Source organism: Rhinolophus sinicus, chromosome 15, assembly GCF_057876585.1.
Source record: "Rhinolophus sinicus isolate RSI-liver-muscle chromosome 15, RSI-T2T, whole genome shotgun sequence".
Classification (NCBI taxonomy): Eukaryota; Metazoa; Chordata; class Mammalia; order Chiroptera; family Rhinolophidae; genus Rhinolophus; species Rhinolophus sinicus.
In genome coordinates, this window is record NC_142515.1 from 49,259,901 (window position 1) to 49,274,536 (window position 14,636).

At 51.1% G+C, this 14,636-nt stretch overlaps 1 protein-coding gene across 1 annotated transcript in view; it reads left to right on the forward strand.

Moving 5' to 3' along the window:
- The window catches only part of CDH23 (cadherin related 23), a 393,436-nt gene that overhangs the window by 94,316 nt on the left and 284,484 nt on the right, over positions 1-14,636 (forward strand). The window contains exons 4-6 of the mRNA XM_088792050.1: positions 8,565-8,707; positions 9,453-9,500; positions 9,622-9,714. Coding sequence (XP_088648176.1) covers positions 8,565-8,707; positions 9,453-9,500; positions 9,622-9,714 — 284 coding nt within the window. The remainder of the gene's footprint in view (positions 1-8,564; positions 8,708-9,452; positions 9,501-9,621; positions 9,715-14,636) is intronic.

Below are 14,636 nucleotides of genomic sequence, written 5' to 3' on the forward strand. Positions count from 1 at the left end.
ATACTAGCTTCCTTCTTAGACAGTTCATGCTGACTACTCTTTGTGGACCGAGCTGTAGGAGAAAGGATATGTAGATGGCCTGTGAGTTTTGGAGACAGAGATCGCTCCCTTTATCCAGGACAAGGGTTTTCTGATAAGAGTGAATTTGTTGGTCAGTGCAGGGCAAGCTTGAGGCCACCTACCTCTCAGGAGAGAAGAGTCAGCATCAGATTTCATTCTGGCTTCCTCCAGGTAGGTGTAGGACAACAGAAAAATGCCCAAAACAAAAATTGGCTCGCCTGAGGTCAAACCAAGTTCAAGATCCAGGGGGACTAGAAGGAAGGAGCCTGACTGAAGTCAGGAAAGCGGGAGGGGAAACCTAGGACAAATGAGATTATTCTCAGGAATCAAGGCACTTAATGGGCCTGTCTGATCCAGAGGGAAGACAAATGAGATACAGACTCCTAGGCCAGCCCAGGCTCTGGGGGGGCTCATTCCAGGGAAGAAGGGAGGACAGGAGCCCCTGGCTCTGGCAGAGACCAAGGCCAGAGCAGCCAGGCCCCTCCAGACCAGAAGCAGGAAGACGGGTTTCCCTCCTGATGTAGCAGGCCTGACGGCCATGGAGGGGTCGTGGTGGTGATCATTCTCAGAAAAGCCTGATCATAACCCATGACCTGTAATCTGAGTTGGGATTAGGGGCTTTCCATTGGTGACTACTCAACTACTCACCGATGTGTAGCCCTGTCCCAAGCAGTCGTCTCCCGGTCAGGACCCCTGATCCTCCTTCTGCAAAGATGAGAAGGGGCTTTATCTGTTTGGTTCTCTCTTTAGCCGTAATTAGTCCGTTTCTGAGCTTGCCTGTAGACTCTAAGCCTAATTCTCTCCCTCCAAAAAGCCCTGAGTCTGGTAGGGGCTGACCTTGGCCCTAGATCCTTGGCCCCTGGATAGAAAGGGACAGTAAATCAGGGCTGATGTGAAGTCCTTTCAGGTCACAGATGGCAAAAGGCTTGTTCTCACGTGCCTGTTAGGATTGACTGGTAGTGACTGCATGGAATCCAGTGTTGTGAAGTATTCTGAAGGTGAATGTAGATTCAATAGAAAAAGGATCTGTGATTGATTACTAGTGTCTGCATGGGCAAGGCAATGATTGGCGAGCTGGTTGACCCCAAGAGAGGAGCCATAGTTAGTCACAGAGGGTTGGGGAGATTTGCCAAGCACGTCCCAGAACATCAGTCTTCACCTTCAAGAGGTGATGGCCTCTCCCTACTGTGCAGAGGTACGAGCGACGAATCAGGGAACACAGAGAAGAAAGAACTAGGTGACAGGGGTGGTGTTTGAGGTATGCATTTAAGGATGACTGGGATTTGCGAGGCAGTGAGAGGAGGAAGGACCTTCTGGGCTGAAGGAGTAGAAGCAGCAGGTGTAGAAGCTATGGGGTGCTGGAGGTGGGCAGCAGTCTGGCAGGCTGAGCCCAGGGCTGCGACGAGAATATGACTGGCCAGGGAGCCGAGGACACGTGGGAGGAGCACTGGCCATCATGGTAAGGAATTTGGTTGGAATTCTGCAGGTACTATGGGGGGGGAGGGTCTGAGCGGGGTGGCACTCTCAAACGTCTACTTCAAGAAGATGCTGCTGCAAGAAGGAGGCAGGATGGATTCTCCTTACTCTTTATTCATTCTGTAGCACCCTCGCCATGTTTTGGGAATAAACACAGCTTTCATCCTTCCCCCATCCTGAAAAAATAACAAGCCTTGTGTCCTGCCGCTGCCCTGCCTGAGTTTCTGGCCTGCCCTGTGTCTAACAGGCGAAGACTCACAGGTCTTCAAGAGCGCACAACACACCAATCCCAGCAAATAACAACAATAATAGTAATTACCGTCATCTTGGCGATCAGCATGGGCCCGGCAGGGCTGCTGGGGAAGCTGTGATTGTGTACCTCTTGCCTGGAAGATGGATGGAGCCTGCTGCTGAGGGACTGAGGCCACCTTGGGGGGACGTGTTGCCAGTCCTACACCTCCCAGGGGCATTTGCAGCCCCCTGAACATACCCCCGTTCCAACCTGGGCCCCTGAACTCCAGGACGGGGTATACTGTCCCAAGATGGGGTATTGGACCTCTGCATGAGGTACATCACCCCAGGATAGGGTGTGGAGCCAGTTCCTGAGATACTGGAGCCCAGCCAGTGCATAACTATGATTCCACCTGTATCCAAAGCCAACTGCTACTGGTTTGGGCATTATTAGGTTTTGATTAGCCAAGGCTTTTCTTGTTCATTAGTGTATATAATTAAGAATTAACTTGCTATACTCCCTCCTTTGGTTGTGGCTCAGAGAGCTTCATGACTTCGGGGGGCTCTCTTCTAACACCTCTAGGCCGTTGGCAAGACTCATTTATTTACCCGCTGATTCGTTATTGAGTGCCCCTGTGCTAGTTTAGGGGTGCAACAGGGAATGTGGTGGGCCAGGCCACTGCCCGGGGGTCTGGGGCAGGCAGCCAGCAAGTCACGTGACTAAACAAGATCAGTTTAGAAGACCCCTCCGAGAAGGTAACTCCTGGCCCGAGAGGGGAGTAATGAGCAGCATGTAGTGACCTCAGGGTGGCACATTCCCAGCAGAAGGCACAGCCAGCGCAAAGGCCCGGAGGCAGCCACAAACTGCTTAGGAACAGAAAGAAGGCCAAGAGGCCCAGAAGGGTAAGCCCGAGGAGCCCATGAGAGGGGTAAGCGGTGTTGTCTTGGGCCAGATCACTAGGGCCTTGGACGTGATCTAAGATTTGGGCTTAAATTTTTTAATTGTGGTAAAATACACATAAACATAAAGTTTACCATCGTAACCATTTTTAAGTGTACAGTTCAGTGGTATTTAGTACATTCACATGTTGTGCAACTAATCTCCGGAACCTTTTCATCTTGCACAACTGAAACTGTACCCATTAAACAACAACTCCCCTTTGCTTCTATCCCCTCCCGCTGGCAACCACCCTTCTACGTTCTGTCCCTATGAATTTGACTATTCCAGGTACCTCAGAGAGGTAAAATCATGCAGTATTTGTCTTTTTGTGACTAGTGTGTCTCACATCACACCAGGTCCTCAAGGTTCATCCATGTTGGAACATGTATTAGAATTTCCTTCCATTTTTTTATTTTTAAGTGTGTTTTTCCAGGACCCATCAGCTCCAAGTCAAGTAGTTGTTTCTATCTAGTTGTGGAGGGCGCAGCTTACTGGCCCCTGTGGGGATTGAACCAGCAACCTTGTTGTTAAGCGCTCACGCTCTAATCATCTGAGCTAACCGGCCGCCCTGAGAATTTCCTTCCTTTTTAAGGCTGACTAACATTCCATTGCATGTATATACCACATTTGCTTTATTCTTCCATCAATGGACACTTGGGTTGCTTCCACCTTATGGCTGTTGTGAACATGGGTGTGCAGTGATTTAAATTCTTTTAAGTTCCACTTTCCACCCATGAGGTTAGGCTGGCCTCTGGTCTGGGCTGCATTGGCACGGGGTGGAGGGGCTGAACTCTCCAGGTTACCCTTCCTCGTGAGGGTAGGGAGGCCAAGAGCAGAAAGTCCTCCAGCAGCACTGATTGAGCCAAGAGCCCTAAGACTGAGGCTTTAAATCATCCTGGGGCCCGAGAAGCTTTTCTCTGCATCTCAAACCTGAGCCATAAACCAGGCTGACTTACAGGCAGTACTCACTGGTCCGGTTGTTTATTGCCAGCGTCCTTTCTGATTGGTGATGCCTGTTATATGCCCATTGTTAAATATTTGAATATCACCCTGCTATAAACCAGTCTCAGGACTTCCAAACCTGGCTGTGTGTCAGAGGCTCTTGCAGGGAGAGTGGGTACCGCTGTTTAAAAGTTCACACTCTGGGCTCCCCCCCAGCCGACAAGGTCAGTGAGGCCTGGAAGTCTGACTTCTAGCTTCCTGGGCGGTTCTGATACCATAGTCTTAGGGACTGTCTTATTTGGGTGCCACCAGAAGCAGACCTTGTGAGGAGGACTCAAGTACAAATCGTTTATTGGGGAGGGGATTCCAGGAAACACAGGTGGGGGAGTGAGGACATGACATGAGGAAGGGAAAGAAGACATAAAGATGCATTATCAAGCGAGTCACCAGAGTGGGCAATAGGAGATGAACCCTGGGTAACTCTAAGAGCCAGTGTAGAGCACGGCCTCTGAGCTGTCCCCCGAGAGGGGAGGGAGCTGGGGCGTTTATCTACCAACTCTTTATTCACCATCTTGTATCAGTTGTTCTTTGAGCGCTGCTTCGGGGGCATTAGTTCCCTGGCACTTTTGGCCTGTCCTGTGAATGGGTAGAGCAGTTGCTGATGGTGAAAACCCCTCAGGCAAATAGTCCCAGGCTGGCAGTGGGAGGTCGGGCTGCTGTATGTGATAATGGTATATGCTACGGAATAGTAGGCAGGGTACCAAGAGCATCTGCTATGCAGGGCTGCCCGGCTCCCATCTCTCCACCATCCAGGGGGCACCCAGCCCCTGGGAATTGTTGATCGTCCCTCCTACCACTGAAAAGAACTCCCAGCCTCATCCATTGCTGGTGGCAATGTAAATGGTGCAACTGCTGGAAAACAATTTGTTGGTTCCTCAATAAGTTAAACGTAGAATTACTACAGGACCCAGCAATTCCACTCCAGGTAGATACCCAAAGGAATTGAAAACAAGTGTTCAAATAAAACCTTGTCCACAGATGTTTATAACAGCACTGTGTACAATACCCAAAAGGTAGAAATAACGCAAACATCCATCAACTGATGAATGGATAAACAAAATGTGGTATATCCATTCAATGGGGTGTTACTCAGTTACAAAAAGGGAATCGGTACCAACACATGTTATATTGCATGGGTGAACCTTAAAAACATAATACTGAGTGAGAGAAGCCAGACACAAAGACCACATATTGTACATTTCTATTCATATGAAATATACAGACCAGGCAAATTCATAGAGAGCAGAATAGTGGTTTCCAGGGGCTGGGGGAGGGGGAATGGGAAGTGATTACTTAGTGGGTATAGAATTTCCTTTTGGGGTGATGAAATATTCTGGAAACAGGTAATGGTGATAGCTGTACCACATTGTGAATGTACCTAATGACACTGAATTGTACGGTTTAAAATGGTGTAAATGATACATTTTATATGTATTTTTTACCATGACAAAAAAAAGAAAGAATGAAAGGAAGAAAGGAAGGGAAGGAAGGAGGAAGGAAAGAAAGAATGAGCTCCAGGTATTCCGCAGCCCGGGTTGCAGGGTGTACTGCCTGTGTCTCAGGTCGAAAACAAGCCCAGAGTGTGGCATGTGTATTCCAGGGTCACCCAGTCAGGGATGGTTCTGCCAAGTGGCTGCTTCTAGGACCATTGGACTAGTTTTGGGCCCGTATCTTGGCCTCTTTCCTATATGTGTGGTATAAACAGAAGTTGCTGGAAGCCATCCTGGTGGAAATGAGCCCTGTGTCCTGGAGAAGCCGAAGCTATGCCCAGTTTCTGCAGAGTGGCAGAACAGTGCTGGGCAGGGGAATATGTGCCCAGCTGGAGAATTGCGCGGCGTCTTGTCTTAAATATAATATTAAATTGGTACCTTTAATTAGTGCACTTAGAAAAGGTCACTAGCAATTACCTGGGACACAAAGAAGGCGTGAGCAGACAAGAGCCCATGAGGAAGCCGAAAAGGACCATTTTGAACAGCACATAATTGAGGGGAAAATGGATAAAAGTCCAGGAAATTACAGGGTGCGTGACAGCAGCTGATGGCCCCATCCCAGTCCTGCCCAGTGTCCCCCTTCTTGGGAGAGCCTCAGTTTCGGGCCTGACAGAGCCATTTGGGATGTTGGACCGAGCTGTGTGACTTGGGCTGGAGGGCCAGTGTGGCTTTCCCAGAATCCTGCCGGCCAGCCAGGAGCTTGGCCCTGTACCTCCCGCCTGGGCTGGGCCCTGAAGGAGGTTGGCAGGTGAGATATTCAGTCCATGTGGCTACCATGAGCTCATTGCTGTGCTATAGACAAGCAGGGCCCCTATGGGCCTCAGTTTCCTCATGTGAAATCTCCCCAAGGCGTTGGGAAGTAGCTCAGTATTCTTCAAACTTTGCCACGAAAGGACCCCTGAGGTTAACAGAGAGGAAATGTGTATCCCTGGAAGTCAGGGGGAGGCTGGAAAGGCTTTTACAGCTTTAGGTTGTGTCTTAAAAAATAAATGTTACAATATATTCCCGTTTGCTTTAGTATACAGTAATTGCTTGTTATTGAGCAACGCAGATGCTTTGGGAAGATGCACTTGTTTTCTCTGTGATTTCACATACTCATCGAGAGAGAGCACTTTACTAGGAGTCTGAGAGTCTGGAAACTTAGGTTTGAGTCCTGATTCTTGCTCACCGTCGTACTTTGGAAAAAGTGCTAAATGCCTTCAGTTGCTCCATCTTTAAAATGGGAAGATTGGGCTCCTAAATAGTTCCTAAGGGTATTTTAATTCTGTTCCCTGATTTCACTCCTCCTTCTGCTTCTCACCTCCTCCCATCACCTTGGATTCTGCCATGTCCTACTCTGCTTTGTGACCTTGGAGAGGCTACTTTGCCTCTCTGAGCCTTGACTTTCAAATCTATAGAATGGGTAGAATTATGACTATCAAACAGAGTTGCTGACAGAATTTAATGAGAGAACCCATGTGAATGGGCCTTGTACTGTGTCTGGCATATCATGAAAGCCCAATGATTGCGCCAATATCTTCCTTCTCCAAGTGTTGGGCTTCGAGTTAGGGTCTGATAGGGTCACCTCCATGAAAGTCCTGAATCTTAAGTTCACATATCAAGTGTTGAGAGGTATAAAGTTGTGGGGAAAAACGTGAGCTACGGGCCCGGAGTGCCTGGGGTTTGAATTCCAGCTCTGACCTTTGTAACTGTGTGGCTGTCATAAATTACTCAATCACTCTTTGTTGACTTATCTGTTAAATGGAGAGAAAGACTGTAAAGATTGAATTAGGTAGTGCACGGAAATCCTTTAGCCCAGTGTCTGGAGTGTGGTTAGTGTTCAGAAATGTTAGCTATTATTGTCACGTTAGAACTGTCCTTTTAAAAGTTCACCCAGAAAAGCTCATTAGTGGACTTTTCTAGATGACATTCCCAGAGTTTGGAATCCCTTCTTACTTAGCTTCATCGTCAGTAAATATGAGCGTCAGTATTTGGAGAAGCAAAGGTACCTGTCCCATTTTATAGGGTAAATTAAGGCTTTGAAAGAAGTGGTTTGCCAAAGGCCATGGTTCTTACCTGACCACTCCTTTGAGAGCCATTTGAGAGTCTTCGATGAAGCTCTAGACCCTCTCTGCAGAAAATGACACACTGTACATTCCTAACATTTTGCACAATTCCTGGAGGTATAGGGACCTCCTGAAGCTAAGGTGACTGACTAGCTGATCCAATTGCTTGGGACCTTGTGGTTTACTATGTGTCCTGCCTCAGTGCAAACCAGGGTGGTAGTCTCCCTACCTGAAGGCTACCTGGGGGGGCTGTGAACCCCAGGAGAAGACGTCTTACACTGACTCCTTAGGTAGGGCTGTAGATCAGGCATCCTGATGCCCAGGGTGACCTCTGGCCAGGGCTTTGTTTCCTGGTGAATGGTGATGTCTCAGTCTTCTTCTTGTGAAGAAGAGCTCGACCCTGTCACGCAATGCTACACTGGAGTTACTTGAGGCTGGGCCACCTCTTCCTAACCTCTGGGTACTCCAGTGCTTACCACAAGGCCAGCACATACTCACTGGCGAATGAATAGGTTTTGCAAAATATTCTGAATTAAAAAGGGTGCTTCCATTTGCGAAAGATTGAAATCCAAATCAACTGACTCAGGCAAAAAAAAAAGGGGGTGGGGGTGGGGGTGGGGGGATTTATTAGTTCGTGTAGCCGAGAAGTCCAGAGGATGGAGCTAATATCAGGCACAGCTGGCTACAGATCCTCACACCGTCAGGAATCTCTCTCCGTGCAACATTTGTCTCTGTTGTCCTCCTTGTTAGCCTCATTCTCAGGCAGGCTCTTCCTGTGTGGTGCCAAAGACAGCTGCCAGCAAGGCCAATTTATCAACCCCAGTGGAAGGGGAATGCTTCTTTCCCAACATTTCTAACAGAAGTCCCAGGGTTGGCTTTGATTGGCTAGCTTGGGTCACATGCTCATCCCCGAGCCAATCATTGTGAGCAAGAAGATGGAATGCTCTTATTGGCTAGGGCTGAGTTATGTGCCCATCTTGGAACATAAGAATTGAAGGATTGGGTGCCTGCTGTCATCTGAGCCATTTGGAGAAGGAGGTCTCCAAATTAAAGTCAGAAAAGAGGAGTGGGCAGGCTGAAGTCACAACGATGGTTCCCTATTGTAGGCACATACATACTGTGACATGTGACATGTGGGTCTCTAGCCCCACACAGGATGGAGGTGGGGAGACGGCGTCAGCGCCAAAGACACAGTCTTACGGAGTCAGTGACCTGCCGGAGGCGGCTGCTCCTTGCTGGGACTCAGCCACCTGAGCAAGGTGCTGAGCAGCAGACCCTCCTCCCATTTTTGCCCTCTTCTCTCTCCCTTGGATGCTCCAGGTACGTCTGTGACCCAGTTGCTGGCCCGCGACATGGACAATGACCCCCTGGTGTATGGCGTGGTTGGGGAGGAGGCCTCCCGCATCTTCGCTGTGGAGCCAGACACAGGTGTGGTGTGGCTCCGGCAGCCGCTGGACAGAGAGGTATGACCTGCCCGTATCCCTGCCCCAGTCCTTCCCTGAGGCAGAGCAGGAGCAGACACTGGGAGAGGGTGGCTCCTCATCTTTTGGCGGCCTGCCTCTGAGGCCCCATTCTGACCATGAAGTAGCATCTTCCTGCCTGAATGGTGTCCCTCTTAAAGGGCCAGTGCTGACGTCTGGACTTGGGGTTGGAATGGGGTGGCTGGGGGTGTCTCCAAGCGAGGCGCAATGTTGAGTAGGCAAGAGGGACAATGATCCTGGGTCCATCCCCTTGCGCATGGGGGCTCCATGGGGCATACAAGTCTACCCCTGCCCCAAACAAATGTCCCTACAAAGGTCGTTTACCAGAGATGCAGGAGTTGATGACCCTGTAGCTCTTAGCAAATTAAGGTAAGAGTTTGAACAAAACTCCAACCCCTGCTCATTCCTTACATTTGAGGAAGTGGCCACAGAGTTGTCAAGTGACTTGTTCAAGGTTATACAGCAGTTTAGAGGAAGAGTCCAGGTTAGAACCCAAGACTCTTGATTTCTAATCTGTTGCTCTTTTGGGGAAGAATCCCTATTCTGAACCAGCTTCCCCAATCCAAGGGGCAATGCTCATTTTTTTTAGGGATGCTTCTGGGTACCCAGTCCCAGCCCAGCTCCTTAGGCAATGCTGGAGGTCTCGAGCCCCAGGCAGGGCTCAGGACACAGGACCTCAGCTCGTCTCTCTAACTCTCCCCTCCCTGCTCCCTCCTCTTTCTTTCAGACCAAGTCGGAGTTCACAGTAGAGTTCTCTGTCAGCGACCACCAGGGGGTGAGTGACTCCTCAGGCCCTTGCAGCCCTGGGAGGACTGTTCCTGGGCCCCGGGGGTGGGGGAGGGGGGGAAGAAGCCCGCGGCCAGTGCCAACTCTAACTCCCGCCTTTCTCTTGCCAGGTGATCACACGGAAAGTGAACATCCAGGTTGGGGATGTGAATGACAATGCACCCACGTTTCACAATCAGCCCTACAGTGTCCGCATCCCCGAGGTAGGAGCCCCCGGCTCGCACTTGGGGGACACTGGGGCCTGCTGCTCCCCAGCTGCCTGGGAGTGGAGTGAAGAGTCAGCAGCTGGTACAAGGGCAGGCCCCACTTCTCTTCTCCTGCCCACAGCTTAACCCAAAGACCGGGTCTAGGCAGGTTGAATGTGCTGGCACCTCCGAGGGTGGGGGCCCATCTGCTGGTTAAGGAGAGTGGGTTGGTGAGAGCCTCCTGCCTGAGAGAGGGATTGTCTTGGATGAGCCCCACAACCCCAGCTGGTATGTGGAATCAGGGACAAGACAGGTTGGGAGGGGCAGGTGTTGCCCCCTCTTTTCTTTCATTCACAGCCCGTGTGGGCCTTGGGCGGGTGGACTGGCTGCCCTAATCCCAGGCCTTCCTGCGTTGGCCAGAACAGGTGCCCCCAGGATGGAGGGAACATGCGGTTCCAGGAAGGGCCTTTCTTTCCCTAGCCCTGCACCCACCCGCCGCCCCCCTGGCCCTCGGCTCCTTTGCATTGTCTGTGTACTCTGAGCGTGTTTGCGTGTAAAACTAAGCCATTTCTGGTAATTGAGAAGTACAAATTATTGCATTACAAACGGTTCGTTAATAAGTTGGCTGCTGGCTCCCAGTGGCACCAGGGTTCTCATTGCCTGCCGTCCCTCTCCCTGGTGGCTGATGGCAGTCTCTGGGCTGGTGGTTAGCAATTCAAAGTCCTCGAAGGTGCTGGGAAAGAGCTTCTAACTGGGTGTCCCTCGGGCCTGTCCTTGGGGCTCTGGGCTGGGCAGCAGTGAAGGGTTGGGATGGGGAAGATGGGAGATGGAATCCACTGGAGAGAGGCAGGTTGGCACCATGGCATTTGAGGTCTACCCCCTTTGTGTTATAGGTCATTGGATAAGGAAACTGGAAGAGTCTTTAGAAAATATCTATTCGGTTTATAGATGAGTAAACTGAGGCTCAGGGTGGGAGAGTGACTTGCCCAAGGTCACATAGCTTTGACTTTGAGTCTCCTGACTCCCAGCACAGCCTTAGATTCCCTCAAGGAGGAGGGACCTTGTCTCATGTCCCCCAAGTTCATGCTCCTGGCCTTCCTTACTTACCTATGAGCCAAGGGTCCTATGCTTGTGCCAGACAGAAGGACGTGAGGACAAGTGTGGGGTGGGGATGCAGCAAGGGTTCCCATGCCCATCCCCTGGTAGGGTGGGACAGGAGGGAGAGCCCACAGTCCCAAGCAGGGGGGCACAGTGACCTGAGCTGTGGCTGATATGCCCGGGACTGCAGCTTGGCTCTGGGTCCCCTCTCATTTGGAAGCCTCCCTAATTTAATTAAGGGTCTCTACGTGCCAGCCTGCACTCCAGGCCTGGGCTCAGAAACCAAGGGCACGGCTCAGAGTTAATGAGCCTTGGACCCATTGCTCAGCTGCCATCCTGGCAGGCATGGCTGCCCTCTGCCTTCCCTCACAGGGGCAGCAGACAGCAGCGATGGCAAGGGGATGAGAGGTCGTAATCCCCCTCCCCAACCCTTGGGCCGAGGCCAGGTTTTTCCTCTCTCCCTTGCCAGGAGATGTGACCTCCAACACCACCCTGTTGGAATCCCCTGGGATTCTCCAAAGGCCTCTGCCTCCAAGGAGAGAACCTCTTCTGTCACTCATTTATTTAACAAATATTTATTGAGTGTCTGCTGTGGGCTTGGCGCTGTGCCAGGCTCTCAGTGCACAGAACCTGGGAGGCCAGAGGAATGTGCAATGATAGGAGCCAGAACTAGCGGTAAGGGACCTCAGGCCCAGCCCTGTTTGCTCCCAGATGGCTGGGTCCATTTGGGCCTGTCACTTAACCTCTCTGGGCCATAGCCCTCCTTATCTAATAAGGCCTGCCTCCTGCCCATCTGAGGAGGAGAGGGTGGGCTGAGAGCGGCCATCTGCAAGGACACACAGTCCTTGGAGGAAAGCCGTGTGGTTTACCTGCTCAATGTAAACATTCTTGGATCACGTCACGGGTCTGATACTCGATCGGGGCTGCTCAGTGTGGCCAGCGGGGATGTGGTGTCTGCTGGATGGAGGCCGGGCCACTCCTGACCTGAGGTGCCTTGGCACTGACCAGCCGTGGCCTAGTGTGGTCATCTGAGCTAGAACTTAGCTGCCTGGCTCTGGCCCCTGGCCAGAGTTGAGCCCAGAGTCTCCTGTTTGCATTGAGGTCACCCTGCAACCCCAGGCCCCTGCCCTTGAGAAGTGTGATTTGTGGCAGAGGCCCTGCCGTTTTGAACAGAGTGAGGGGGTGCAAACCAGAGAAACGGGCACTGAGACCCTGTGAAGCATCAGTGCTGGGGGGTTGCCAGCGACCAGAGAAATATCAGTAGGAGGAGGTGGGTTTTCAGCAGAACCTTGCCAAGCTGAGCAGTGCAGCTCCTGTGTTTATCAAGGGAAGGGGGAGCCTGCGTGTCAAGACATCTGGGTTCTAGTCCTGGCTGTGCCAATAACTGGCTCGGGGAGACTCTAGGGAGTTTGGCCAGGCCCCTTCTAGGCTGACTTCTGTGAGCTCGTGAATCCAGCCCAGGACGCTCCTTCTTTGCCCTCAGGACTTCGTTACTCCCTGAGCGATGGTGGAGAAGCTCTCGTGGCTGCCTCCTGGCACTCAGCTCCCCTCTTGGCCATCCCTCCACCTGTGCCTTATCCGTTACCTTCCCAACCTCCACTCCCCCCAGCCCTAGAGGCCCTGATGTATTTGGGTCTGTCGTGCTCAGAACCCAGGGATAGGCAGGGGGGCAGGTTCCAGGGAAGCAAAGTCTAGGTCTACATAAGGAGGAACTTTCTACATGAGCCCCGCCCCACAATCTGCTCCCCTGCCCTGCTGAGCTTGTACTGAGCTCCCCAGTCCTGGAGTTGTGCAAGCAGAAGCAGGAGAACCACTCGTTTCAGAAGGCATCCAGCACTGAGCGTTAGGGGAGTGGTGAATCAGAGGCTCCCAAACACAGCCCATCGGGATTTCTGGGGGGGCTATTTAGAAGGCATATTCCCAGGCCCCTGCATTCTGAATCAGGCTTTGGAGAGAGCTGGCCCAGGAATCTTCATTTTTTCACAAAGTCCCCTGTTGACCGTGGGCCCTGGAGGATTATCTCTGACACCGCCCCCCCAGAGGGTTTCAGAGAGGTGCTGGGCAGCCCATCTTTGAGCAGAACGTTTAGTTCGTTCACAGCTGCCTGGAGACATGCTCCATGGGGACCCATCTCGTCAGCCTGGAACAGGAGTGGGTAGGAGGCAAATCAAGGCCAGGCGCTGTCCCTTTCCTGGGAGAAACTCACCTGCCCCAGCTCGCCCAACCCTGCCCCCTCTCCCTCTGAAAGCCCCCACCCTGGCCTTGGGAGAAGCCAGGCAGTTGTGTTTGGGTTTGTTTGTTCTTGGTTCCCCTTCTGCCCACCCCTCTCCCCTCACTAAACTGTTCTCCATGTAATTATCCATTTTATCAGGGTGAAGGGCCCTGCAATTCACTTGTCGAAGCCCTAACGAGGCAGCGTAGATGCTTTCAAGTCCGTAAAGAAAAGGGAAATCCTGCTAGAATTGGCAACTTAATTCACCAAGCCAGCCTCGACAGACCTCATTAAGTCCCCGTGTATTCATTTCAGGCTAATGGCTGTCATGCTGACTGCTGTTTGATTTGCTGTAATAGACTTTTATGTCGTTCCAATTTGCTCAAACGTGTTTGCCTGCGTCTGTGCCCAGCAGTGCTGCTCCAGTACCTCCGTTCGGGGTGCGTGCCTGCCTTGCTGACCTTCAGCGCGGCCCCCTCCCACCCTGCCCCCTTCCTCCTGGGGCCACCCCTCAGCCCTCCCTCCAGGTATGCCCTGTCCTTGGGACCAGGGTGTTTGGGCTGGAGGATGGGTGTCAGGTTAGAAGTCAGATGGTGCAGGTGGTTCCTTGAATCAAGGAGTCAAAAGAGGGCCTTTGGAGTCTCAGGGACAGCCGTGTCCTTGAAATTCTGACAAGTTCAGCTGCCTTAGCTGGTTAGTCGAGGCTCTTCTCCATCTGGCCTCAACCTACCTTTCCCAGCTTGTCTTCTGCTCATCCTCCACATGAATCTTCCTGTCAGCCCAGGGGTCGATTCGATGCCTCTCAGCTTATGTCTGTTTCTCCTTTCTCTCGCTCTGACACACACATACACCGCGCTGTTCTAAAGAGTACTGTAGTGTTTTTCTTCTCTCAACCTCACTCAATTCTGCCTGTCCTTCAAAGCTCAGATTGATCCACCATGCCCTGGTCCAGTCAATTTTTTTAAATGAACACAACCAACATTTGTTGAACAGCTATAGAGCAGGGCCCAGGGATTGTAAGCCAACTTGTAATGCAGGGTAGAGAAAAAGGACTCTACCATTTTCCAGCTGTGCAGCTTTGGATGGTGACTTAACTTCTCTGGACCTCAGTTTCATATCGATAAGATGGGCAACAATATTTGTCTTGTGGAAGTGTTGTAACAGCTATAATAATGCAGGTAGTAAAAGCCCTTAGCGCCTTTTGTGGCTCATAATATATTCACTAAAACACTGGTGATTAAGACCAGGGTCTTTGTTCTCAAGGAAGGTAATTTTAGAGAGAAATACCAATAAGTAGATGTCTAACTACATCTAAATGTATTAAATGCCATGATAGCTTAGGGTGTGCAAAGTGGGGTGGAAGTACTGTAGAAGGAATCTATATCTGGTCTATACACAGGGGCTATTTGTTTGGAGCCGTACAGGATGAGTAGGAGTTTGTTAGTCACAGAAGGATATTATGGTATCTCTGAATATCATATACTTGCTGAGGTCCTTTAGCCTCTTTTCATATATTGGAATTTCCTAAAGACGGAAGGGAACTCTAACCCTTGATCAGAGATCCTGTTGAGGAGGGACAATGGCTGGAGGGACAATTGCAGGTGCCCAATGTTACCTTGTGGAAGTAAAG